Raw genomic sequence first — 27,340 nt, 5'->3', positions numbered from 1 at the left:
TGTTCCGTCGACCAGCCGTAGAAAGGAATGACAGGGGAGCGGTTCTGTGCAGGTCAGTGCTCACCATGGAAACAAGCTCATCTCCCTCATGTAATGTGACAGCCAGATGTAGTGTGGTGCTGTTGTGAGTGCCTAAATATACGGTACTGCAACCCACAACAACAAGAGGCAGAAGTCAGTGTTATAAGAGGAGACAGCAGCGCCTATGTGTGTGTCTGGTAACTGTGTCAGTACACCTGTGTGTGTCTGCTAGTGTGTGTGTGTGTGTTTGCACTCACTATTCTCTGCCGTCGTTGTTTCTTCCTCAGCCTGATGAACTCCTTGTGTTGCCGCGAGACAAAGTTGACCGCTGCGTACTCCAGCAGAGCAGCAAACACAAACAGTAGACACACCGCCATCCAGATGTCAATGGCCTTCACGTAGGACACCTGTACGAGAGGATACGCAAGGTCACCTGCTCATCCTTTACCAATCAATGAGGCAGGAGGTGGGGGGCAGAACCGGTAATGCTCTGGTCAACCCTCAGCCTGGGATTTTATTGACCCACACTCCACAGAATGGCCCGGAATAATCTAATGAGTCACCATGACACAAGAGCTTGACACACAGCCTGGGGAGAGGTCAGAGTCAAGAGCCAGGGAAAGCCCTGCTCAGCAGCATCCATACAGAGAGGATGTGTCACAACATGTCAGGACCATCAGCTGGGGGATGGTCACATGACACAGTTAAGGGGATAGTATGGACCAACACGTGTAGCTAAGGCGACAGTATCAATCTGGACCAGACCAATACTGATCTGTGGCTGTCGCTATTTGTATGTCGCTATAGATATGCTAACGTAGCGTGTGCTAAGTTTAATACAATGTAAAAACTCATGTGAAAGTAGTGCTGCACTGTGACGGCTGCCTGGCCGGACGAGCTGAACCGAAGCTTCTCGCTGGGCACCTTAGGCAGCGAGGCTCTGGAGCCCGAGCTCTGGGTCGTCATGGTGAGCACCGTGGTGATCCCCAGGCCCACCCGGGCGGGCGCAGCGTCCATGTTGATCCAGAAGGAGACCCAGGAGAGGATGACGATGAGGAGGGAGGGGATGTACATCTGGATCAGGTAGTAGCCCATCTGACGCTCCAGGTGGAATTTGACCTCGATGCAGGTGAACTTCCCTGCAGTCACACAATGGAATATAGTCAGCAAAAGAGCCAAATGAGCTTTAGAATCAACAGTGTGGCCAGATGGGCAGATGCTATATTTAAAGCCATAGCAGGAAGGTTGTGTGATGTACGTACTGAGAGGACAGTGGGTGGTCCTACCTGTGTTATAATGCTTGGTGCAGTAGCCCAGGTCCTTCTCCTCCTTCAACACAAACTGGGGGAGAGTCAGGTCCTCAGCCACTTGCACGGCCGGCCCGTCACTCATCCACTCAAAGAACAAGTCATTCATGGTGTACCCAACTTTGGTATGAGATCGAGGGAGAGAGAGATAAAAAAGAGAGTGAGAAATAGATGTAATAGCATAGAAATTGTCATTGAAGGAAAGAGAAAAGTGGTGGTGGTGGTGGTGGGATGTTGGGGGCATGAAAGATAGTGACATCCCTCAGTCCAGCTGCCAACCCCCCCCCCCCCCCCCCCCCTCTCCAACCCTCCCACCCCGGGCGCTGAGTGTTTGTCATTAGAAAGGTCACACGCCACAGTTTCCCAAGTGACAGAACGGAGGTTTGAAGGTCGAACACAAGGGTGCACGTGAGGAGCATTCATCCACGTCAGCGAGTGATGTTAGCACACACATCGAGCTGATGGCTTAATGGATGCAAGGTTGCCCTCGCACTCCTCCTAACATGTGTTTGCACCTCTAAATATTTACAGACCTTGTTGGTTTGGTGAGGTTCTGGGAAAGCTCACACATCACCTGACCATAGCTATGTGTGACCACTCAGACCATGTCAGGTGACTATAATTACCCTTGCACAAATACACCACACACACACACACCTCGTCCACATACACACATTCACCTTTGGAGTGCTGGTTTCTCCTCAAAGGTTCCATATCACAAGTGCATAAAAAATGCATGCGGCATGCAATAATGCCTTGGAAACTCTTGACACATCTGAATAATACGAATGTCTATCGGGTCCCCTTGGGGCCCACATTACAAATATATCAATTATTCAAGATATTATCCCTCTGTTCGCTCAACTCATTGGAAAACGAAGACCACAATCTCACTCCTGAGGAGGGTTCCATGTCAGTCACACATCCTTCCCTCATGAGCGAGTGGAATAGCAATGTTTTCATAAGGTGGTGCTCAGCTACAAAGCATTCATTCGTCAACAATCGAATGAATGATTCAATGTGTGAAGTTAAAAAGGCGAGGTGTGAGGTGGGCAGTGAATGTGTTGACTAGGTGAGGAAGCTGAGGAAATGGTTTGTGTTTGAGACGTTCTAGGATGCTGCCTTGATATTATTAAAAGCACAGGCTATAGATTAGTGTCTGTGCTGAACCCTGGACTTGCGTCAGACAGACTTACTGTCCAACGGAAGCTATTTATTTCTATTTCATGATTCTGATTTGGGTCATAAGAACACATGACAGCTTAGAGTCAAATTTGAGGAAGGATAAACTGCACATATAGGACTTTGATGTGCCACAATAAGGCATAATCTTATAGATAGGGCTATTTTTATCTACATGAGCCCAGGGCATGATAGGCCAGCAAACAGCCCTGGTCTTAACTTTCATGTTAGGATCCCAAATATATATATTTTCCTCGCAACGCCCTCCCCTGCACAGTCCACATGCACACCACACATACCATACCATCTCTTTTATTCATCCCTACCCTGTTTTTCGCTCTCTCTCACACACACACCACCCTTTCTCCGTGAATAGTGGGGTGGGGGGCAGTGTTGGCACAGTGTGTGGTTGTAAAACCTGAGTGTCCTCACAGTGTCCTCGTCAGCCAAGGTGATGACACCCTTGGGGGGTGTACTAACACTTGTCAAAAACAGAACTGGCTAGCCGTGTTAGAGCACGGCTGAGGATGCCCCCCCCTTAATCAGAAATGATTAGGTATCCGCTAATGGTGCTGACAGGTATTAAAACCCACCTGGTTGCCCGCCCGCCTTACACTACTGGGATGACATTCCCCTGTTTCCTCGGCCTCTAGTACCTGAGCATCTAGGGCAACATGCATGTGCAAGGATTGCCACACAACTAAATATTTATGTATGTCAAACTGAAAACTTTAATTGCAAGGGAAAAATCAAGAGATGCCTCCGTTATTGAGACGGAGAGAGGAAGCAGATAAAGATACCACTACACAGCTTGGCTTATTCAGGTGTTTTAGATACAGTATCTTGAACTGCCAGCTCAAGATGAATTTTTTGCTTCACTGTGCTCATTTGCTATGACTTTGGTACTTTTTTCTCATGGTGGAATTAAGCCACCAAAAAGCTATAGAGGTGGGTCATGTAATATAAGAACACAAAATGAAAGTTTCATTATTGATATCCGAGAAATTGGTTTCATGAGGGCAGATGCTATCTGTGACAAGGGCAAGGGGGTGTTGAATGGACTTTTGTTCTATTTTCCCTTACCTTAGCTTCGATCAACGTAATAAGGTAGGACATGTTATCCACAAGATTTGCCAGGGACTTTACTCAAGTTCCTTTCATGAATTGATTTACAATTTAGATCTGCTGCACATGAATTCAATTAGCCTTCAGAAACATTTGTGGCTGAAAGCTACACTTTTAATTTGTTCCTCTGGGTTACCCACAATTAACTGCACAGTGCAATGTCAGAAAGCACAATCTTCATCTCATTAATGAAAACTAAGAATGCGTTAGAAAAATAATTAGACTACATAAGAAAGGATGGTGAATTAATTTTACTCTGTCTCGAAGAATATGTCATAATAAGCCAGAGTGTGAAAATGGAAAGGGAGGCAATGAAAAGAGGAATGGTAGGGAGCATAGGCGGAAATCCCCGGGGGGGACGCGACCCCCCCCATCCTGAGAAAAATATGATTTGTCCCCCCAAATAAATCACTGTAAGCATAAGAAAATGTAAATAATATTAATAATATACATTTAACATATTACAATGTAGGCTATGTGTTACAGCAGTAATTTTGGTGTCCCCCTCAGGAATTGCTCTTGAGAAAATGTCATATAATTGTCCCCCCCAAATTTGCTAGCAGATTTTCGCCACTGGTAGGGAGGAAAATAAAGGACTCACAGCTTTCAAGCTGCATGGTACAGGTCTGAATGTCCATTGGGAAATTCTTCAAGTCCATAGGGCAGGACAGGATAAGAGTCAGCCTGGGATAGACATGCAGAGAGAGAAAAGGGCACATATAGGTAGTGAAGGTAAGCAGGGGATGGATAGAGTGAGCAGAATTACAACGTAGGTCTGAAGTTAGACGCAAAGACGACAGATGCAGAGCTGCAGGCTACTAAAGCGAATTCCGCTTAATTTAAACAAGACACAATCTTTCTTGGCAGGCGTTTTTATAGTCTACAACCATGATAAACGTCAAATGTGACCTAAATGGCATTTTCCCTTTATCACAAAAGTAGTTTTCAAAGCACGAACTAAGTTACGGTGCCAATTGATTGCATGACTCTACCGTAATAGCAAACTAATTGGCGAACACATCCCTCCTTTTATTTATTGCCACGCTGACGCATTAAGCCTTCAAGGAGCCGTGTGGAAGAGCCGCCGCTATTAAGGAGTTTGGGTAAGAGAGCGCTGTGTAATTACCTGCTGTAATGCATTGCCCAGTGGAGAGACGAAAGCAACAAGCACTACTCGCAGACAGCCATTCTCTAGTGCTGTGTTAGCGCACACACTTTCGGCTCCGAACATCGCCCACAACTGCACAGTAATGAATGAAGCCTCTGTTCTTCAACCGCAATCATTTAGTCTTAGTCCTAGAGAGACTTCAAAGTCTTTGCAAACCAACTTGTGTATTTCTTTTAAATTCACCTATGGTCATCAATATCATAGGGTTTATTTGTGTAATTGATTTACGGCCTCCAAAAAAAGCCATAGATTTGTTTTGAGATGCCAGTTTTTATCATGAACTGCTCACCTTATACTATATAGCACACTGCCATCTCTGAAGATCCTCAGCAGTTTATTGTCAGTGGTGACCTCATGGAAGTTGGCCCCTTTCTCGTTGGCGAAGAAGAGGTCAGGCTTCCAGATGGAGTCCAACATGGAGGGATCCAAGTCCAAAGAGTCATCGGGGTATTCACTATATGCCAGTCGGGGGTCATTCCACTTTTGCCGTAGGAACACATTGAGCCTGTAGTCCTGTAGAAGGACCAACAGTATGGCATGCGTCATACGTCCTCATGTTCATGCTTGGGTGATCATATGATGACGCAGTTGCCTGGCCTCACACCTTTAATTAGCTAAATCAGTTTGTGATCTGCTCAGTGAGAACCCTGATAGGAATAATCACCTGCAATTACTGTTAATTAAATTGAGTATTTTTAGTGCAGGAACTAATGAGATGGATGATAAGCACCCAGATGATCATGCCCAATTCATTTCGGGGTATATTAACATGCTCACCTGAAGTTTCGCAAGTATACCTTTATTAACTGAAGGTCTGTCTCTGTCCTTTCTATATGCCAGGCTGTATCCAGGCCTAACAGTGACATCAGTAATGTCCTGTCTCTCGCCCCAAATGGCCTGACTGAAACACTGGCCTTCTGGGACTCCACATGACAACCTTTACACCGGGTCATCATAACTTTCTGCTGACCAAACCACAAGCCTGTGAAGGATCCTTCCCTTCCCCTCTCTCTCCTCGTTTCATCAATTTTCTCAATGTTTTATTTTAATTGCGGAGCGGACAGTTCATTATCAGTGCATCACTGACCCTATGGTCTGAAGGTTGGTCTGATGTGCCCCAGAAACGTTGGGAGGTTTGACACTCTGAGTATTAACAAAGAACTGTATTAGCCATGGACCAGCAGGCTGAACAGGGAGAGTTTGGACGGCTCTTTTTTAAATCACTGAGAAGCGAACGATTGAGAAAGATATTGCTTTTTTTTTTTTTTTTTTATAAGATCGCTATCAGAGCGATGAGAAGTTGAAAATGAAAAGGTGCCTAATCTTGATATTTTTCAGGAAGGGCATTCAATTATCATGCTTAAATGACGTTCAGCTACTTTCTAATTCCTGGATGTGTATTTGTAAAAAATAGTTCATTTTCTTCAGAAATGTCTTACCATTGTTGTCTCGGTGATGGACCCAAAGCTGTTAATAAATATATTGCAGGAGACATTTACAGGTTCCCCTGTAAAAAGATCAATGAAAGATATCAGTGGTTTGGGACAAATTAGTCCACATCCCTGCATCCTGTAGAAGTCAACCTTAGCTTATTTTTCGATTTTACTCATTCAAACCATGTGGCAGGAGGATCAGCTCTTCAATTTCACCCATTTTGCGGCAACAAATTTTCAGGCGTTGGAGAAAGCCTCTATGTATATTTGTAAGTGCTCTGTCTGGGATATTTTACAGAGAAGCAGGGTACTGCTCTGATGTACAGTACCTTTGAAGTTGGGTCGGATGCGGGCGTCATAGCCAGACGTTCTACCCATGAGCTTGTCCAGGAAGTCAGACGGGGACAGCTGTGGCCCTGCCCGGCTGGACGGCTTTATCTCCTCCTTACAGGAGCTTGGTCTGACACCACCCAGGAAGAGCAGAGAAAACACACACGTAAAAGGAGTCAGGAAATAAGAAACGGAAATTAAACAACAGAGAAGGGGGAGAGGAGATGGGGGATAAAGAGAGAGAGATGGAGACAGAGATGAAGAGAGAGGGCAAGAAATACAGGAAGAGAGCAAGACGGAAAGAAAAAGACGGAAAAAAAGATGCGTAATTAATCAAAACTTTGTCATCACAGGAAAACCCAGCGGTTGATGAGGAAATGAGGATAGAAATCAAGGCTGAAAATGACTAGTCTCAGCTGGCGCTGAATGGCTCCACCATTTCCCATTTTGTTTGGGACATATTGTGCTCGATAGACCCTAACTACCGAGAGGAGAGGTGGTAAAAAGGGAAAAGATATATTCCTTCCATTCTTCCGTTCTTCTTCTCCTCTCTCCCTATACACTGGTTTCTGGCTCAGCAGCAGTGAGGCTTGACAGATTGATGGCTCAATTGAAATGCTGTGAATGTCACACCAGGGGAGGAAGGCTTTGATACCAGCTCCAGCATGGCTCAGCCTGCCGCCGACAGGCAGCCTCATCAGGAGGAAGGAGAGGGAGAGGAATAATGGAGAGAGAGGGAGAGACAGAGAAAGGACAAGACACGGAGAGAGAGACCTACTGGTGCCCAGGGGCCAGCGTGGGTGACGGATCTCTCTCAGCAGCTAGCCCCTGCTGTGACGTGGCTGATTTCCCCCCCATGCTTTTGATGCAATTGTTAGCGGATCAGTCAAGACCGGGTCTCTGGTGAAGTATGGACAGCCAGCCCAATCTGCTGCCTAGGGCTCCTTGGCTGTCTTAGGCTCCTCACAGACAGACCAACCCTGAGGTCCCGGCACCTCGCTCTCTGCATCTCCCTTCCCACCGAGGAACTATATATGGAGGCTTCAGCGGATGTTTTCAAAAACTCTGAAGCCATTAAGCTATTCACTGACCTTCTGAGAAGTGACGTTTTGTGGGAAATTAATATTTCGTTAGCGTCATACTGTTTTAGCCTTTAGATCTAAACCTTGAGTGATATTACATGTTGCATTTGCTGCTGAGGATAAAAAGGGCTTTGATCAAGCAAATGTTACAGGGGGTCAGGGATTAGCTAAATCAAGGAAAGTATTTTCACACAGTGCAACAGACTAGAAATGTGTTGCTGATACTAATTAGGGTGAAAATAAAGGGTAATTAACATACAGAAACAGACTAGCCATTCATCAAGTCCCTTTTACTCTGAATTAATGAACTCCCACTAGAATTGGGTTGTTTCATTGCTGACTGCTGTTCTGTACATTTCTCTATATTTTACTTTCCCTCACGCAGGCACACACCCACACAAACTGTAGACACAAATAAACATGTGAATTTATGTAAATTCAACCACAATCTAACTTGCAAAACCATAGCATACATTTCAAGCACAAATCAACTTGTTTGAAAAAGGGATTCACTTTGAGCAGGTTTGTCATATGATTTTTACCACATGCACTCAAAAACAAAATACCTCTAATCCAATCAAGAGACATGGAGAAATTTCCCATTTGAAATAATTAGTCTTAGCAGGGGTTTCCGTATGATTCTGAGAGGGGTGAAAGTGACTGACGATGACAGGGGGATGTCTTACATAAATCCACTTAAATGTCACTTAAGCTGTGAGAGGGTTCAGAAGAGTCAAAGACTCCCTTTCTCATTTGGCTTCAGCGCAAAGTCAAGCACATAAACCAACATACTTTCCACCCATACATCAGAGAGTCAATGTTCTGAAGCCAAAGTGATTAGCTAAGAAGACATTTGCTGGGACATGTTGACCAGCCAGGGTGTGAGCGACTAGGATGACTTTTACTGTATGTGTCACTGGGGATAGTCAGCAGTGAAGGAGGATTTCTGTTTGGGATTCATCATCTGTTGTGGTTTCTGGTGCTGACACTGGAAGGTAAGGTATTGCATGCTTCACATACATGATAAGTCTGTGACCATAAGTCACTAAACCGTATAAGTCATCACATTAAACAAAGTTGGATCTTTCCTGGAATTTTGTTTTTCTCCACAAGCAGTTCAGTAGTTTCAGGGTCTCCTTGTCTCTCCTCTGACCGTAGATGAATATTAATCTCTGAGCCCTGGGTAGTAGGAAAACTCCCCCAGGCCCCTGGACACCTCCCCATCAACCCTCATGAATTACTAATTGGAAGTCTTTCGCTGACTAATCTTTTGCTGACTGGTATGATATTTGTCATTGATCAATTAAAGGCTTGAAGGAAACCTGCCAACTGCAGCAATTAAGCACTCACATAACACGTCTACTTAGTTACCTGAAAGTACATGTAAATTATGCCATTGTTGTCAGACATAATTGCCCTCCGAGGATAATTGTGGCTTTCTGTCAATGCTGTTGACAGTCATTGATGGCCTTGAAGAGGCTCTCGGAGCCTGTGAATGAAACCGTGGAGGCCAAATCACTGAAAACCAAGTAGGGGACATCTAATGAGACTGACCTTTTTGAGGTCTTCTCTACCTACATCTGATCTCTGCATCCATGTTGAAGTGATTCCTTGAATACCAAACAACTCTCCCTCCACTTTTTCTCACTTACGTTTACATTTAGTCATTTAGCAGACGCTCTTATCCAGAGCGACTTACAGTAAGTACAGGGGCATTCCCCCCGAGGCAAATAGGGTGAAGTGCCTTGCCCAAAGACACAACGTGATTTGGCAGAGCCGGGGATCGAACCAGCAACCTTCTGATTACTAGCCCGCTTCCCTAACCGCTCAGCCACCTGACTCCCACTTCCAGAGAATAAGTGAATGTTCTGGTCTGCAGAGATCATCAAGAATCTTATGTTGTTCCCTACCTGGGTTCAAACTAAATATAAATATTTGGTGGAAATTGTGTTTTAAATGTGTCGTACCCTTGAAATGATCAACAGAACATCAATACAGTGACCCTTAAAAGCAAGTGGGACTGCTCCAAAGTCAGGAGGAAAAAGTCAATATTTCTGCCACAGTCCAAATGCAATTGGCTATATTTTTAAAGCATATGATTGGGTAAACCTTGAAAAGAGCTGTTATGAAACAAGACAGGTTAAATAGCATCATAGCTCAACAGCTGTTCAGAATTCATTTTAGTGAAAAGAAACTGTCCACGTTTGAATGTTTGACCAATCTGTAGAGTAAAGTAAAACCTCTGAAAGAAATGTATACCTGTTGTTCTTTCAGGTTCAATATGCACATTTCACTTTGAGCAAACAAATATCCATTGAACATAATGCATGATGATAAGTTGTCTTCTCCCAGTCACTGTGTGGATCCAGGTGGCTGTCTGTGCTGCCATGTTATTAAGCATGTTTCCAGACACCTGTCTTCTCTAGTCTGGTGCTTGTGTTGTCTCAGAGATTGAACTGCATAGTAATAACTCAGGACAGACGCATGCTTGTGTCATATCCGGATGGACAAACACTCAACAGCAACAATATTTCACATTTCAACAACAGGTATCAGTGTGTGTGGCTCGTGTTGATATTGGGCATGACTGGTGTTGTGTTGTGGAGTGACGTCTGCAGTTTGAAAAGGAAGCAGTGAGTTGACTTGTGCCAAGCCTGTCAGAGGAACTCTGTCAGCAGAGAAATGACAGTCCTATTGGAATGGCATGATATCACCATGTGTGTCAGAACAGCTGCTAGTCTAGATTTGATTACCTTTCTATTTTTCACTGTAGAATTCCATGCAGGGGTCTCTGTGTATTAGCAAAGCTTTATGTATTGGCATGGAAACCTGGGTATCTCCTGTGGTGTTGAATCTCACCTCTACAGAGTACCAATAAATGCAAGACTATCATGTCACCTATCTCACATCTAGCCTATCTGATTCTATAGATTTCTAAAGCAGCATTCTCACCCCTATCTTTTTGTGGTAAACTGCCTCAACATTATATATTGATGACAATAGTCTACCTAAGTAATACTGTGTATGCTGGAAAAGACACTGATGGACTAAGAAAGCCTGCAAATGATGCATGATCTGTTTATCATGCTACACTAGCTATAAGAGTTATCTGCTATAAGAACAAAGAACCTATCAGCCAAACTTTGCAGCGAATTCTGATGAAACGCACTGTATATATGAGCAGGAGTGAACCGTAGGGATGTGGTGAGGTCAGACCTTAGGGCACGGACGTATATTCTACTCTCGTTTCATAGTTATTATTGGACCCATAGGAGTATATTAAGAGCTCTTCTCCTTCCATCTTATCTCACATATCTCAAAGCGACTGCGGACACTGTGAGTGGACAGATTTCCATATTCTTGCCTGAAGGCGTACCTTGATGTACGTTTCTAACTACTTACTCAAACAGTGATTCTGGCAGACAAAGACAGGGACATTTTAGTCAATGGAGTTGGGCTCATATTTCATATTCCCCATCTGAGCAGCGCCTCAGCGTAGAATTTACCGAAGTCGATTAGTTTCAATTAGATGGAGCACATATTCTGCCAGTGAATTGCAAACATATGCTGCTAATTGCTTTTCATTAAGGAGCCAGTGATCAGAAAGCATATCAACTGGGAATGTGGCTCGGCTGTGCTCTGGATCCTGTGAGCATGGGGGAAATCACAGTCGTCAGACACCCATGCGTGAACATTCCAGGTTTTTAGGGCCATTAGCATAATGTGAGACGGAGCTAAACAGGTCTCTCGGCCTGTAGTAACACGCTTTTCTGGTTTCCCACCTGTGAAATTGTCCTTTACATCCACAGAAGCTTTCTGTCTTGTCCCCAGACCACCCGCACTCTCTGATACACTCGGCCTTCTAGTATTTTATATTACTTCCCTTTGGGCTTTTGAATTGCAATTAGCTATTGAATAGCAATCAACTGCTGAAAAGTAAAACGAATAAGACTTCTTTAGCGGATACAGTTATTTTTAACTCATGTAGATTGCAGTCCATTCATTAAACAGACATAATATCCATTCATAGTATGCTGAGGAAATTCAGTCATTTTACCGGTCACCGGTCTTGTTTCACGGTACATCTTCACTGAACTTTGTGGTAACAAATTGACGTGTAATGTTCTGATGTAACAACATGTGGTGACCTTTCCGTCATGCCACAGTGTAGTGGTGAGCCACCACGAACGCCTGTGTGACGGGGGAGTGGCCTAAGGACATCGCTGTTCTCTTTTGATCAATAGCATCATTGGAAAATGGGATTGAGAGCACACTGCAATTTACCAGAGCACATTTGTCTTCAGTGATGTGGTCTCAGCCACTCCGTTAGGGTGAAGCGTCTGTGTCGGGCGACATGGATGAACTGATGTAAAGCATGGTACCGCACGGTCACTGCCTCCAACTCCCAGCAACCCCCACTAGAGCCCTGTTACATCGCCCCCAGCAGGACAAATGACCCTGCCGAGGAACATGGTGACAAATGGACATGGGTCACAAGTATAGGTCAAGTCTATTCTTTGAGGGCATAGAGTAGAAACACACACCACAGCAAACTGGAAAGGCCAGACATCTTTCTGGGAGTATCAATCAGGCTTCAGTAAGATCGTGACCAGGATGTAAAGGAGATTCATGTCAAAAAAGGAGCATAGACTATTAAGCTATTGAACTATTGACTGGAAGCTATTGAACATCTTACTGCATGTACTATTCATGTTTTTTGTTTTATCAATCCAGAGACTCGTTGTTCTTCAGATAAGGTAGACCAACACTAAGAGAGAAGTCTCCTAGATGAAAATGAGATGTATAGTAAGGTGACCTGCTGTTCAATTGACAGACCACTAAAAGTCATGCGAGTGAACTGACCTTCCAGCATAGCAGAGTTTAATTCTATCTCATGTAAATGCCACAAACAAATTACTTCATGATCTGATTACTGAGTGATTCCCCCACTCCCTTAAAATACTATGTTTTCTGCAGTATTTATAATGGTTAGTTTTTTTGGGTAAAGAATTTGTTTAGCACGTGAGCCAAAGCTGATGGCAAAATTAGCTTCATGGAAACGTTGTGTGTTTAGCACTGGGATTGCAGGCCCTGGGGTTTAATGATTTAGACTAATCCACACTAACCCACAAAGTCAATCGCTGCTTCCCACTCTGCATCGTTGTTCATGTGTTCTAATTTGTAATGCAATCTTTAATCTGGTGGGAGTGAGGCTTGACATGTCTAGAGACCAAACAGAAATGATGTGTTTATGCTTGTGCTGAGTCGCTGACAGGGACACAATAGGCTGCACTTTGATGCTCGATTTATGTCTTAGAGGGTGCCCTTTGTTTCCCAGTTTGAACTCCCACCACGACCTCAGGCTTTCCCGGGTCTGTCTTCCACTGATCTACATTACTCATCTCCGAAGACTGGCTACATCTTCCTATTCCTATTTCATGCCAAAATGTGCACTGTCGTGATTTGATAGTGCTATCAGCTGGATGCCTGAATGTTAGGCCTTGATCGAAGCTCTATCACTTTAATTTCTCTTACTCTTAATTGGAAGATCTGCCGTCAGATTTTTCTCCTGAGAGCTGAACTGTCTACTGTAGACTCATGTAACCACGAAAAAGAGAGTTTTTGTGAAGGATCTCGTCGGTTGTTTGCTCGCATTGAATTCAATTTTTACCAATTTTGAGAACGAGAAGGTTTAAAAAGTAAGCCGCTACTACTACCGCCCTCTCATTTTCAATGAAAGATTCTTTTGATAGAGATTCCTTAATGCAAATATCATCACCTTCACTTGGATGTACTTTTTTTAATAACAGCGGGATCAAAGTTGCTCTGATCACACACATCCTTCAGCTTGCAATGACCATCCAGGGGTATGAAAACCCACCATCGCACAACAGTCAAACGGCTAGTGTGACCATAGCACAAATCCCAGAATGGATAAATAGATGCTGGCCAATGCGAACATTGACTATGAACCTGAGAGGTGAAGGGGCCCTAGCAGAGACACGATCCAGCCCTCGCTGTCTGTCTTCTCTGTATACAATAAGTCTCACCCATGCCTCAGATCTGATATCAGGGGAAGATTGCCTCTTGTCAGTCTCAGAGAAACAGCGCTGGCAGCATCACTGATACAGAGAAGGATTGAGCTGGCCGTGAGAGAGAGCTTTGATGTGTCGGTTCAGGACCTGGTTGGATTACTCAAGCACCGTGGAGTAGATCTTTACACCAGTCTCAGGTGTATGTTGCAGTGCGTCATACTACTTATGAAGCACTGCACTGATGATACCATCAAGGATTTATAGATTTTACTGCATCACAATCAGCTTTTTACACATCCAAAGGCTTGTAGATTTAGTAATAAACAAATAATGAACAGACATCTTGGATCTTAACATTCTTCCACTTGGTCAACATGTTCTTGTATACACCCAAGCCAATTAAGTGGAAATTCCTGCCCTGCTTTCTTTAACCTTGATACACCCTACAAAGGTATATTCTAGATTGAGTCTAATGTGACTGATCAAAGCAGGGCGTTCACTATTCTGTGTACTCTTGATCTAGTCAAGGTAAGGAAATGCAGTGATTAGATGAATAAGATCTGATTTTCAATGAGACTGAACCAGGACGGTAATTGTGTGTGACATAATGAAGCGTGAGCTTGTGTAAATGCCTGTGTGTGTACGCATGTGTATGTGTGCGCATCAATATGTGCGCATGTTTCTCTCTCCCGCTGACAGGCACCACCCCGGTGTTGAATCCCACCGGTAAATCTCTCTGTGTGAAATCCCTTAGGACTCAGTGTTTATATACAGTGAAGTATAATTAGAAGATGTAGTCTGCTTGAGTGTAATGATTAATGTCTTCTATTCGCTACCTGGGCCAGGATGAATATGTATGCAGGTGTCAGCTCCCATCATTCTCAGTATTAATCACGTAGCCTGATAACACTAGCTTCTTTTAGCCTCTCAGGCTCCTCTTTGTTATCGCTGCCCACTCGCTGGCCCAATGAGTCACCCTAGTTATCCATTCAGGCCTGCTTCTCAGGGGAAAGCGAGGTGAGCTGGCCCCCTTGCCTGTCTCCCTCCAGGGACCAGGGTGTACTGATAGTGAGCAGAGCGGGGGCCTGCCGACCTCCTTGGAGGGTGAGTCAAGCGGCTTTCGCTTGGTCCCGATTACTGTCCACCTATGGCTTAAACCAGTGTGGACAGAGCTGGGAGGCTCTGACGCTCTCCTCTAGATAACGGGACCATGGCTGCCAATGGGGACGAGGCAAATTATAGAAAGACAGACTGTCAGAAATAACCTGGCCTCTCCTCTCTCTCTCTCTCTCTCTCTCTCTCTCTCTCTCTCTCTCTCTCTCTCTCACCCACCCCTACCCTTCCTCTCCGTCAGTGCACTCTCTCTGACCCCCCGTTTTGGACATGACAGCGAGACCAGAAGCAGCCAAAGGCATGGCCCATGGTTTGCTTCTTTCAGCGGAACTGCCAGCCGCAGTAAGGGAGGGACGGTGGCGGTGGAGGGGGACATACCAAAGCCACCATGGATCCATGCCTGCAGGCTCTACTGAATTACACCCGTGAAGGAGGCAGGAGAGGCCAGCTAACTAAGCTCAGTGAACTGCCTCTCCCTCCCTTCATCCGTGTGAGTCAATGCTGCTCATCTAACCCAGAACTAACCCTGGCAGACATTTTCCCTGTTTAAAGTTCTAGACATGCACAGGAAGATAATACAATCAGCCTGGGAACTTTTAATCCTCACACTCGGATTCGGAGTGATTTGGACATGTACATGCATAGAGGGAAGTCATATTGTTGTAATTTCAAGATCTTAATCCCGGATGATAATAATACACATGGCTTATCAAGCACGTTCGATTCCCTAAATGAAGTTGCTAAAGCTTATTAAATCTCTACTTAACCGCCATCATCTATGGGGGAAAAAGTTATTCCTGACACTATCAGTCGTAGAAGTTTTCCTCACTCGCTCAATACCACAGTGAGGATCGCCGTGAGGAGAGTGTACTCCTCTCCACCAGGATGCCGCTGGATGGATGTTCTCTCCTTGCCTCACCATGGAACCGCTGAGCTGCTCATCCTAAAGAGAATCTTGCATCAGCAGCCAAAGCCATTCATTATTAAATAGCCTGTTCTATTAAGATATAAATCCTGCGTCAGACAACCACTGGTGGTAACGAGCTGGTTTTCTCTCTTGGACTCTGAAAAATTCTGCACAACTTTTGCCGTAGCTGCTCAAGTAGGAGTCAAACATGTTGCATCCTTTATCCCTCTCCCCCCCTTACTCTTCCCCTCTTCAACACCACCTAGCCCTGTTCCAATGACACTCACGATTCGCTCGTCTCTCTCTGTGCCAGTCATCTGAGGTCTCCATGCTCATCTCAGCCTGATAGGAGGAGAGATTCAGACTCCCAGCACACATCACCACCCACAGACTCACAGACCGCTTCCTGAAACTCTACGACTAATTAGAATGGCCACCGATGCAACTCACGCAGAAGCTCCGGCTGAGAGAAAAATGATATTGTCTTTGTTATTTCCTCTTTGCTGATGAAGCAGGGGGAGGCAAGAGGAGTAATGATGCATATTCATGATGGAACAGCCATGCTATAATATCTTAGGTTCTGCTAAGGTTCTTTTCAAGGCAAGGGTGTTTTGTAGTTTAATTCTCTGTACTGAGTAATTGTCTGAACCCCACATACACGAATGCTGTTTTCACAACCAGTGAAGTATAGTCATCTTTGCCTAGTAAGACAGCTTGTCTCTGGCCCATTTTTACTGTATCCAGAGACCCAGACCTGTTTTGTCTTGAGAGCCTTTCTGCAAACTGGCACCAGTACAAAGTAACTGTATCGGACACACATTGTGGAATTGCAAGCCATGCTTGATTCCGTGTTGAGAACAAAGAAATGTGGGCATGGTCCCGCTTCAGCCTGTTAAAGACAATAGAAGTAAAGGGAGAACAAACTAATCCAGTTACACAGAGCGTGTGTTGTCCTGCTCTCCTACCTACCCACATTCTGGAGGAGCAGACATTTGAGTCTGCCCCTCCGCAGATTCAGTCTTCGATTGCTGTGCGTCCAGCCCATCTTAGAGACATAGCAGGTAAATCACCTTAATCTCTGAGACAAATTCATTCTGTGCCGGAATCTCCTGGGGAAGTTGAGGCAAAAAAGGCCCCACTGTGTTCAGTCCTATCTGAGACGTGTTTATCGACTGCGCCTCCCCGTTATTGAAAGACAAACATCCCCCTGCCTGTGGGAGCTCAGGGGCCGACCTGCACGACCTCGGTGCCCCACGCTGAAGTCTTCTGGGGACAGACAGACTAATGGCTCGAGTCTCGGTGGTCGGCAATCAAGGTGAGAAGAGAGAACAAGGACGGCTGTTGGGGGCCCAATCTGCGTCTGCTGGGGTAGATAAAGAGATGCGTCCCCAGCAGAGTAATGGATGGTTAGAAGAGTCTGGGCCCTGTGTGTGCGACTCAGATAAACATGGCGGCAGCATGGCCACGCATGCCTGATGTCGTCAGCTCCTCCATCCGAGGGTGGACAGGTTTCTGAGGGCGGCCCATGAATTTAGATACAATCGACATCATGGGTTGGGGATAGACGCTTGTTTGCACTAATGCTAAGAGCATGGTGTGGTAATAACATAGCCGACATTGCAAGTTTTGACACAGCCCACGCAAGGACATCTTGTCAATCTCACTAATGGCGGAGTGGCGCAGTGTGTCTGGCACTGGACCTGAGGCCAGAGTGGTCCAGCTGGACAGAGATGTTTACCCTTGAGAGAGCATCCTCCCCTCAGTTGTTCTGTGGAGAGAATCACCTTAGCTAATGGGTCACACACCACCGGCAAAGAAACATAATGGATACCCCGTTATGGACACCGGTTTCCCAGCCAATCAATAATGTCCGATTGCCATGGAAACAAATGATCGGAGTCCTCATTGGTTCTTGCTGGTGTAATGGAGGAAGCAGAATGTCAATAGCATAAACATTGAGTGGCCAGGCAGTGTGCGTTTGCTTGTTGTTAGTAGCGCCAGCGAGGTCAGCGTACCGAGTCTCAGACTCGGCAAGCGGCAGGGCTGTGATTAGTGCCGTTGGATTTAATTTGCTCCTCCGGCAGCGGACGAGAGACAAGGGGCACCTTGATTTATCTGGCGTGCGGAGGAATTACACGGGCCCCCGTGTGGCGTCTGCGCGGCTCGCTCTCAGTCCATGCTGCCGGAGAGGAGCGGCCCTCGTGCCCCGCCATTGTGTTATCTGACGAGCACAGTTGTAATCCCAACCTCGCTACACACCCCTTCCCCCCCCCCCCCCCCCCCCTCTCTTAAGACTGCTTCGCTAGTGATGCGTGACATGGGCTGGGAGAGGAGGGAGCGTTAGAGGTTGGAGGTTTGGAGGTGAAGTGAAAGAAACCGTTTTGAGGAGACTTGTTTTTTTTGTGCTTCAGCCCACTCTGAAGCACAAAAATTGGCTGAAGTTGGCTGTCTGTCTTAAATGTGAGTGACCTTGAAGTGGCGTCTCAGACTAGATCTGTGATGATAAAATTGAGGAAATTGTGTTTGTGTTGTCATACTGATTCACTTATATTAAATTCACTGATGCAAACTATCAGTACGCATAGAGCAACAATAAATAATTGCATTACCCGTTGTCAACAGTTTGCAACAGTCTGAATTCCCACCCCTCACTGACCGGCCAGTGCTGGGTTAAACTGAAATTGGCCGACTGACATCTCATTCATTCCGAATTCCATTAACTGGCAGTAGAACTCCATCTCCCACTCATCTCTCTGTGAGATTCACCCAGTCTGAAGAACCTTCTCTTTTATCAAAAGATTCAATCTTCCCAGTCCCTTTCCTTTTCACACAAGATTATCAATCCACAGTTCCATTTCTTAAATACATTCCATGTATTTGAACCAAACCAAGATTATTGAAAATTATTATTTTTGAATTAGAGTCTGGAAGTGCGATTCTATTACAGTTCCATGATAGCCTCATATATTTCATCGGCAACAACCAAATGACATGATATGATGAATTACATTTTAGTATAGTAATTACACACCCGCAGGCATTATTGATGGTACTGCAAATCAAAACTACTCTGACAAATAAGTACTTCGATTTGACTCTTTTAATGTGGGGTTCACTGAGTTCTGTCTGTCTTTGTAAGGCTGTCTCAACCCTGCTTGCGTCTAATGAACATGTTCTGTGTAATGTAATGACAAGATGAAAAGCTTTGGAATGGGCTCACCTCATGTTCCTAATTGCAGAGAATATAATGACCTACAGCAGTGAACCCTGGAGTGCCGTTTCAGTCAGTAAGTGGCCATTTCCATTGTCAAGGGTTGACAAAGAGCTGTAGTCTGCCTTGGCCCCTGTTGTCCATTAGGGCAGGCAGCCAAGTCTTTGTTTTAAACATACCTATGGGTTTACATTTACATTTATGCATTTAGCAGACACTTTTATCCAAAGCGAGTTCCAAGAGAGAGCTTTACAAAAGAGCATAGGTCACTGATCATAACCACGAGATAGCCCCAAACATTGCGAGCAGCCAAAACATGAAGCATACATTGTGGAAAACCAAATAAGTGCCAAAGGGAAGAACCATAAGAGCATGCAGTTAAACAAGTTACAATTGAACAACATGAAACTCCCTGCAAGAGTGTACCTGTAGAAAAAACAATCAACAGTAAAATATTTCACAGCGAGTACAAGAATTTGAAACTGTTACACTAACCAACAAGAGCAACAAGTCTCTCAATACGAGTCATTGTGATCCTGGAGGAAACTAACATCAGATCCAGCCAAGCATTCCTAAGTGCCGTTGTACTCCCGGAACAAGTGCGTCTTGAGCCTTTTCTTGAAGGTGGGGAGAGTCAGTGTCCCTGATGGAGGTGGGAAGTTGATTCCACCATTTGGGGGCCAGACAGGAGAAGTGCTTGTGTGGGGACCGGGCGCTTTTGAGCGGTGGGACCAACAGACGGTTGTCAGAAGAAGACCGTAGGTGGCGGGGGGGGTGTAAGGCTGGAGGAGAGACTTGATGTAGACGGGTGCAGTCCCGTTCACCGCTCGGAACGTCAGTACCAGAGTCTTGAATCTGATATGGGCCGTTATGGGAAGGCAGTGGAGGGAGATGAGGAGCGGGGTAACAGCGGGGAGCGTCTGGGTAGATTGAAGACCAGACGGGACGCCGTGTTCTGAATACTCTGGAGAGGGCGGGTTGCGCATGCATAGACTATGCAAATAAACGCATATGTGAGCATCACTAGTTAACATTATTTAAGCCCATGCAGTCTTAACACTCTAGAAAGATAACATGTTTGTGAATAGAAAGGAGTGTGCCAACATTTTCTCAGCTCACATACTGTACTTCACGTGTAAATATTTAGAAGGATTGTCGTCTATGTTGTATGTGACAGTGTTGGGCCTGTTAGTATGAAGACAAGAAAGAGACCGTCTCAATGTTGACAGGTTGAACGTTATAAAAATGGATCTCAGGCCTGGGGTTTCTTTGAGAATGTTTCACCTTGTACTATATGCCTCTCTGACGACGAAAGCTTAAGCCTTTTGGACAGGACCACATTCCTCCCTGGTTCTTTCTACAGCCCTTTAGACCACGTACATGAACACAAATGGGCTAAATGCTTTCTGGCACCTTCGGGATTCCTTGTGTTTTTTTCCAGGGGAGTTCCTGAGGCCAGCCCACCCAGGAAAGCTCTGAACCCGTGTTTGATTCCAACATGTTCAAACAGCCGTGCTCCGTCCTATGTGTGAATGAGACAGCTGGCATCCACAGTGGACAGCGCGGCATAGGGAAGACTTCCAACTCACCGCTCGTCTAGTAGGAAGCGGGGTGCTAAGGGGAATTTATTTGAGTTTACACTCGGGTCACGTGCATCGTTGTTCTTATGAGTCAGAGGTTCATGGTTTACAGCTGAAGTGTGGAAATGACACCCTGCTAGCATGAACAGAACCTGATGACAACACTCCAGAATAAATAAACATTCACACTTCTCTCACGGGTGAAGCACAATGGTGAAGAACAGTGTGAAAAACAGTAGGAGACCTGAGTTTTTGTACTTTTTGCATTGGGATGTTTGCGACAGAGGGAAGTGATAACATTGGCACCGGGAACCTGTGGTGTTAATTGAAATCACTTCCTGAAAAGGAGTCCTATCAGCACCTTGACATCTCAGTACCTCCGCAGCACTCAGGGTTTTGCTCAGTCTTCAAATGTGGGGAAGGAGCTTGTTATGCACATTTCATCTCGTCAAGACAGGGAAAGGTCATGCACGGCAACGAGTGAAATAGGCAGAGAGTCATCTGTCACATCTCCTCAGCCCAAGGTGTCAACCCTGCCACGAACACACTGGCTCTCTCCGGAGAGACCATCAGTAAACTGTCACCTCCGCACCATATATCCCCACTGAAGCACAGGAAGTATCTGTGTCACAACCTTGTTGCGGTCCACTTTTGTGGTGTTGTCGGGATAAACTTAGGCCAAGTGTGTTTGCCTGATTCATTGTTTAACCCCCAACTGTTTGCTGAAAGGCACTGAGGCAAACAGACAAATATTGATAGAAGGGAGAAGCAAGTCTGTTTGTTTTGTACAAAATTAGTCTGGAGTGATTTTGTCTGGCTCTAGAGTTGGTTATTGAACTCAGATAAGCCAATGGCAAACAGTCTTAGACAACACAGTATGCCAAGGATGAACATTGAATATTCATTATGATAGACTGTCTAACTTTATGAACAGACATTGCTAATTCATGAGTCTGATAAAATGTTGACATGGGATTTCTTTTTCTATTTAATTCAGTGGTAATTTGGGACTGTTTGGTGTGCCTTGTCTTGTGTGAGCCTAGTGTGGGACAAACGCCTGTTCCTCTGTGCTTTAAACTTTTTCTCGTGAAAATATTGAACTAACGTGTGAGCATTACAAATGTGCTTTCTCTCCTCCTCCACCCCAGTATTTCTTAATTGTTCCATTCTTTCTCAGGGAAGTGAAGTGGACTTTCAAGGGGTTTGAAAGGAAAGGGAGAGATGATGTGTCCCAGGTGTCTGTGACAGACCAATTTCCAACCACATTTTTGTACGTTTAATTATTGACAAGCTAGTTGTTTTTGCTTTTTTATGTGACCTACTGGTACGCAGTTTTCTTTTTGCAGCAGCGCTGTGATTCAGGGAAACTGAAGACAGACTTGCTCCAAAAAGCTGTTTCTTCTTTGTATTTATGCCTCGAGTAACATTTTGTAAAGGATGCTTACATTCCAGTGAGACTAGCCATCAGAATTTAATTAAAGTATTTACAGAAAGTTAGGCAACAATGTTAGTTTCAGACCGTTCTTTTGAAGTCACTTTGGATGGAAGGTTTTTGTGTTGCATGTTCAACGAAGAAGGAAGGAAATACTTAACTAGGCTACCTGACTTGTTAAGCTGTCAAGTTCTCTATGGCCACGGAAAAGGACATTTTTATATGCGGCTGACAAACTTGGTCTTGAGTTCTCTGACCTGATTTCAAAAACCCACCTATGCAAAGCAAGTGTTCTGTGTGAAGGCCAAGACAAAGCATGACTGCTGAACCGGGAATCAGTGCTTCCCCAAATCCTCCTTTCCTTCTGACATGTCCACCGCCGTGTATGTTTACCTGTTCTTACTGGACCAAGTTACCCTTGTGTATCTACATAATTCAGACACTGACCCATTTTAGAAGATGCCCTGGAATCAATGTTGACTAGTCAACATCCAGTTGAATCACCTCCTACCCCCATTTTGTGTTTGTACAGTACATATTTAATGAATGTCCTCTCTCGTTTTTCACCTTCTCTCGCTGAGCTATGTGATGTGATTGAACAAAGTTGAGTGGGAAACCCCCACCAAACCCCCCCCCCACCCACCCTCTCTCTCTCTCTCTCTCTCTCTCTCTCTCTCTCTCTCTCTCTCTCTCTCTCTCTCTCTCTCTCTCTCTCTCTCTCTCTCTCTCTCTCTCTCTCTCTCTCTCTCTCTGTCTATTCTTTCTTTATTTTTCTTGCTCTCAGATTAGGCTATAGAATGACTACGATGATCTTCTGGTGTCTACCAGAGGTACAGTGTGCTTTCTCCTTCTGTCTCTATCTGTGTATGTCTCGCTCCTCTATCTGTGTGTCTGTCTCTGTTCTTGGCTCAGTGCGTTTCTATTCCTTCATGCCTCTCTCTCGGCATTTGAACATTTCTTAACAATATTAACCCATCTCAGTATTTCCCATGTAATTTGAAATGAAGTCAGAAAAAGAAGATTTCAACATGTTAATAACATGTATCAGTCTAGTCAATCCATCTTCCTCCTAGACAAGGGTCTTATTTTTTGTTAGGAAAGTCATGTTTTTGAATGATTCAGCTGCCATTCACAGTTGACATTTTCAGACTTGAGCCTTACGCATGCCTAAACATGCAGATACACACGCACACACGTTGTTAATGTGCCCATCCTCGCGATTATATCACAAATGGTTTACTGAACCCTGCTGTCTAGTTGTCCTGGGTTGTCAGTCCCTAAGTGACCATGTTGGGCCTCCACAGTTCTCTGCCCCCATGTCTGGAAGGGTTATGGCTTCCTGCCCCCACAAATCTGTCTTCATTTCTGTTTATATCGCTCCCATTCCCACTACATTCTTTAAGGGCGCCTTTCTTTTTTTTCACCCTCTCTATGCATAGTATGTCATGTTTCTCTATACTCTAACCCACCTTTCTGTCTTTCCTTTTCTCAAAGTGTCCTATTCCCCTTGCCCTCTTTCCCAAAACCCTTTATCTCTCTTATTCATTGCTCTGTTGTCCCCCCCCCCCCCCCCCCCTCTCTCTCTCTCTCTCTCTGTCGCTCTCACTCTCTCTCCCTACCCTCCCTCTACCTCTGTCTCTCTCTCTTTCTCAACCCCCCCTCTCTGCTGATTTCTCTGAGGAGGTCCTGTCCCCTCAGTGCTCCTCAGGCTAAGCGCTGCTCTCTCCACCCCGGGTTCAAACAGTGGAGGCTCTGGGATTATGCAGATCTTAATTCCCTTTCCGCTCACACCTGGGGTTGACAGGGCATGAAATAGGGAAAGCGTTCACTGCAAAACTATGGAGAGAGAGAGAGAGAAAGAGTAAAGGGGGAGACAGAGAGATATGCAGAGAGAAAGATAGAGGAAAAGGGGTGAGACTTTCAGTGAGAGAGAGACGTACAGAGAGAAAGAGTGAGAGAGGCAGAAGGAAGAGGATACGGAGAAACCCAGCAAGAAAGAAAGGAGGGAGAGAGAAGCGAGAGATTTAGAGAGGGGGGGGAAGTGGAGAAGGTGGGGCAAACGGGCAGACTGAGCAAAGCAGCGGAGAGCGAGCGAGGGGAGGAGAGGTGTGACTGCTGTGTCTGTCACTCCAGACACACAGCATAAACACGGACGGGTGCACTGGACTTTTTCACACAATAATTAATTAAGCATGTCAGTCATGCACAATAAACAACTGTGTCCGTTCTCAAAGACCTGTATCGCAGCTGGTTACTCCACAGGTAGTTCAGGTCAGTGCAGATTCCTTTTCTGTGCGTTTATCTAAAACAGTTTATTCACTGGTAAAGTGAGACTTCAGCAGATAAATGTTTCATTATCTGTAGAGGTATTACAAAAAGTTTGGATTTAATCAGAGATTACACATGGAGGAGGAGGTGTAGGTCAGTACCTTCAAGATGCATCCTTATCTGTGAGTGTGTGTCTTTAAGGCGTATTTGGTTTCTGTGGGTAATATATTAGCTTCTTACATTTTTTTTTACATTTAAGCTCCTAGAGAGGTCTTCTTTTGCTTTCCGAGTTGATATTTCAGTGTGTTCACACGCTGTGAGATTTAAAAGTTTTACTTAAAGACCAGAAGTAAACAGAAAATCCTCATCAAAATGTGACCAACCTCAGTGTCACCACAAAAGGGTCAGAAAGGAAATGTAACGTTTGTCTTCCATCCACCTCACAATCCAACAGAGAGAGAGAATTAATAAACAATCGAGTGTGTCTTACCTGATAAAGCCTCCTTGGAAAAAGCAAAAAGACAAGACATATAGAATCCTTATGACTTGTGGGAGCATTCTCTGGATCAGTCTCTCTCAGTCCCTCTGAAAAACTTGCTGAAATAAATAATCTGAGGAATTACCAAATCCACTGATCTGCTTGGGAGACTAGGCAAGAGGAAGGCATCGTCTTGCAGAGTGATCCAAGCTTGTCTTTGGAGAAACTTCTCCTCCCCTCCCACCAAGTCCACAGGGCTGTACAGATCCAGAATAGCCTCTTCCCTTACTTGTGTGAGCAGGAGTGGTCAGTATGTCAGTGGACATGTGTCTGTGTCAATGTGTTTGTGTTTTAGATGGCTAGTCTGTGCTTTTCTTCTTCTTTCTCGCTCTTTTTTATGGCCAGCTGCTCGCTCCAGGAATTATAACAGGGGGAGGATTTAAAGGGCCAGTCCCCCTTTTTATGATAGTTGCGATGTACTCGCAATTAGCTTCAAGTGAGGAAGATGGATGGAGAGGATGAGGATGGAGTCTCTGGGATGGGAAAGACTAGTTTATCGTGCATACAGGTTGACTGAGCTGAGATGTTATTTCCCTCTGTATGTATTGGATCTGATAAAGGAAGAGTTGTAGATATCTGTTCATACTAGTTTAAAATGGACGTGGCGAGATTTGTACAGTAAAAATAGATATGTGTGTGCAGAGTATGTAAACATGAGTATCAAAGAGAGTGTAATTTTCTTAATCAAATAACTTCAATAACAAATAACAGCAAATATAAAAGGCTCCTTTCCAATCTCACAATAATTATTCCGTACTGATGCCATTACCTGAGAAATAACCTCAACTTGAATGTGACTGATCTAGAACATTCACTGAGGAGAAGAGAGGGAGCCCAAAGAGAGAATGAATGGTGTGGCGACGAAGGGAGGCTCAGCGGGAGCATTAATGGTTTAGTAAACTGGAGATCAGAAAAGAAGAGAGCGCGACATAGCACATCACTCATGGGCCTGACCATCAAATCGCCTCGGTTCCAGTCATTCATCTTCCCAGCGGACCGTGCATGGCACTCCCCAGCTACCCAAGAAGATAAAGGTCTCGTTCTTTTTTAATCTGTCGGGGAGTGCAACACGGCAGATTACATCCTCACCTTTTACAATTATCTCCCTGTTCCTCCTGCTCTGAAGCCATCTTATTAAAGATGCATGACATTCTTTCCCATGAGTGACTTGGAAGTATAAAGCTGGCAATCACAAAGCGAGCGTGCCCTGTTTTTCTCTGTCTTTCTTCTTCTCTCTCTCCGTCTCTCCCCGTCTTTCTCTCTCCTTTTTCTGCCTTTGTCTGTCTCACTCTCCCTTTCTCTCTGTTTTCTCTCTCTGTGAAAATGCTTATTCTTGAAGAAAAGGAAGCCCTTTTTTATTTCTTTGGACTAGATGCTTTAGTGCTGCCAGAAACCCTCATCTTGGGGGGTTGTAGAAGACACAGGAGAGGGACAGGAAGACTCTGAACTGAAGAATGCTCTGAGCATCACAATGTGTGTCCCTGTCTGCTGACCAGTGGAGTGTCCTGGCTGCTGAGATGGTGGCTGCACGTTCTGACAAAACCACAACCACCCACCGGACTGCCCCTCCCATAACGCATCAGCTGGTTGTTCTGGCCAACAGCTGAAACCATGGTAACTAGCTGGGACGGAGGGCAGCGAGGACTGGAGGGTAGGACGGGGGCTGCGTGAGTTGAGGTGACATCAGAGGGAGAGAAAATAGGAAATGTAAGGATGGTCTAGACGAGGGAAGAGAGGGGGGGGGGGCGGCGATGGGTGGGGTGGAGCAGGATTAGAGAAGAACAACATAAAGGACGGAGGGAGGAGGGAGGGATAGGAGGAAAAGCATGTTGTTAGCAGCAACCCTTATCAAACGCGGAGCTGACAGCATCATTTCCCAGCCAGCTTGGCCCCGAGGCTGGGGCTCGCACGCCTTGCCCGCTGGCTGGCGGACAGCACCCAAACAGGGGTGCTGACACCCAGGGTGGCGGATCCATCTGTCACACACACACCAGAGACAAACGTGATGGGAGAGAGCAGCGCTCACCCAATATAGACGGATGTCAACGTCCCATGACATCCCTGTTGTATTGGCTGAAGAGGCTTGGCCACAAATCAAATGGGGAATTCTCCCATCACTGCAGGTTGGCTCCTCACTCATGCTATGTGTCGAGTGTTTCTCCTGACCTGTGCCTGGAGGAGGCTGGGAGCACATGCCACCACTTGCAGGGAGGCTCCCCAGAAAGTACTGAGCAGAGCTGAATATAGAATATGTTCCCAACTTTGAAGTTAACACATTGAATGTATTGGTGTGGGTTTCTGGTATCAAGACCAAACATCCCAGTTGTCCAACGTGCTGTGTTTTCAAACTGATTGCACTTGCATCTGCATCGCCTGACATGATAAAAAAAATACTTAGTTCCATGCCTTTGCTTTTTATGTTCATGTTGACTTCTGGAGAAGTCCGAGAGATTCGGAGAAACACATTTCACCCAAGTGTGTAAATAAACAGCAGTGACAGCCTTTTGACATTGTTCGTGGCTACTGTTACAGTAGAAGAGGACACCCAACCTCTATGGTCAACCTCTGTTGTCAGCCTCCCCTTCAGATGTAATGGGAAGCAGTCACG

General features: G+C 45.2%; 1 protein-coding gene across 1 annotated transcript in view; it reads right to left on the bottom strand.

Moving 5' to 3' along the window:
• Positions 1 to 24,912, bottom strand: part of glra4a (glycine receptor, alpha 4a) — a 28,486-nt gene extending 3,574 nt beyond the window's left edge. Inside the window, exons 1-8 of the mRNA XM_067247619.1 lie at positions 24,685 to 24,912; positions 6,566 to 6,696; positions 6,243 to 6,310; positions 5,093 to 5,316; positions 4,237 to 4,319; positions 1,308 to 1,448; positions 946 to 1,160; positions 279 to 428 (exon numbers count right to left, since the gene is read on the bottom strand). Coding sequence (XP_067103720.1) covers positions 279 to 428; positions 946 to 1,160; positions 1,308 to 1,448; positions 4,237 to 4,319; positions 5,093 to 5,316; positions 6,243 to 6,310; positions 6,566 to 6,696; positions 24,685 to 24,752 — 1,080 coding nt within the window. The 5' untranslated portion in view covers positions 24,753 to 24,912. The remainder of the gene's footprint in view (positions 1 to 278; positions 429 to 945; positions 1,161 to 1,307; positions 1,449 to 4,236; positions 4,320 to 5,092; positions 5,317 to 6,242; positions 6,311 to 6,565; positions 6,697 to 24,684) is intronic.
• Between the last annotated feature and the right edge of the window lie 2,428 nt (positions 24,913 to 27,340).

The sequence above is a fragment of the Osmerus mordax genome, chromosome 12 (assembly GCF_038355195.1).
Source record: "Osmerus mordax isolate fOsmMor3 chromosome 12, fOsmMor3.pri, whole genome shotgun sequence".
NCBI lineage: Eukaryota > Metazoa > Chordata > Actinopteri > Osmeriformes > Osmeridae > Osmerus > Osmerus mordax.
The sequence above is the reverse complement of the archived record's forward strand: the minus strand, read 5'-3'. Positions and strand labels throughout refer to the sequence as shown.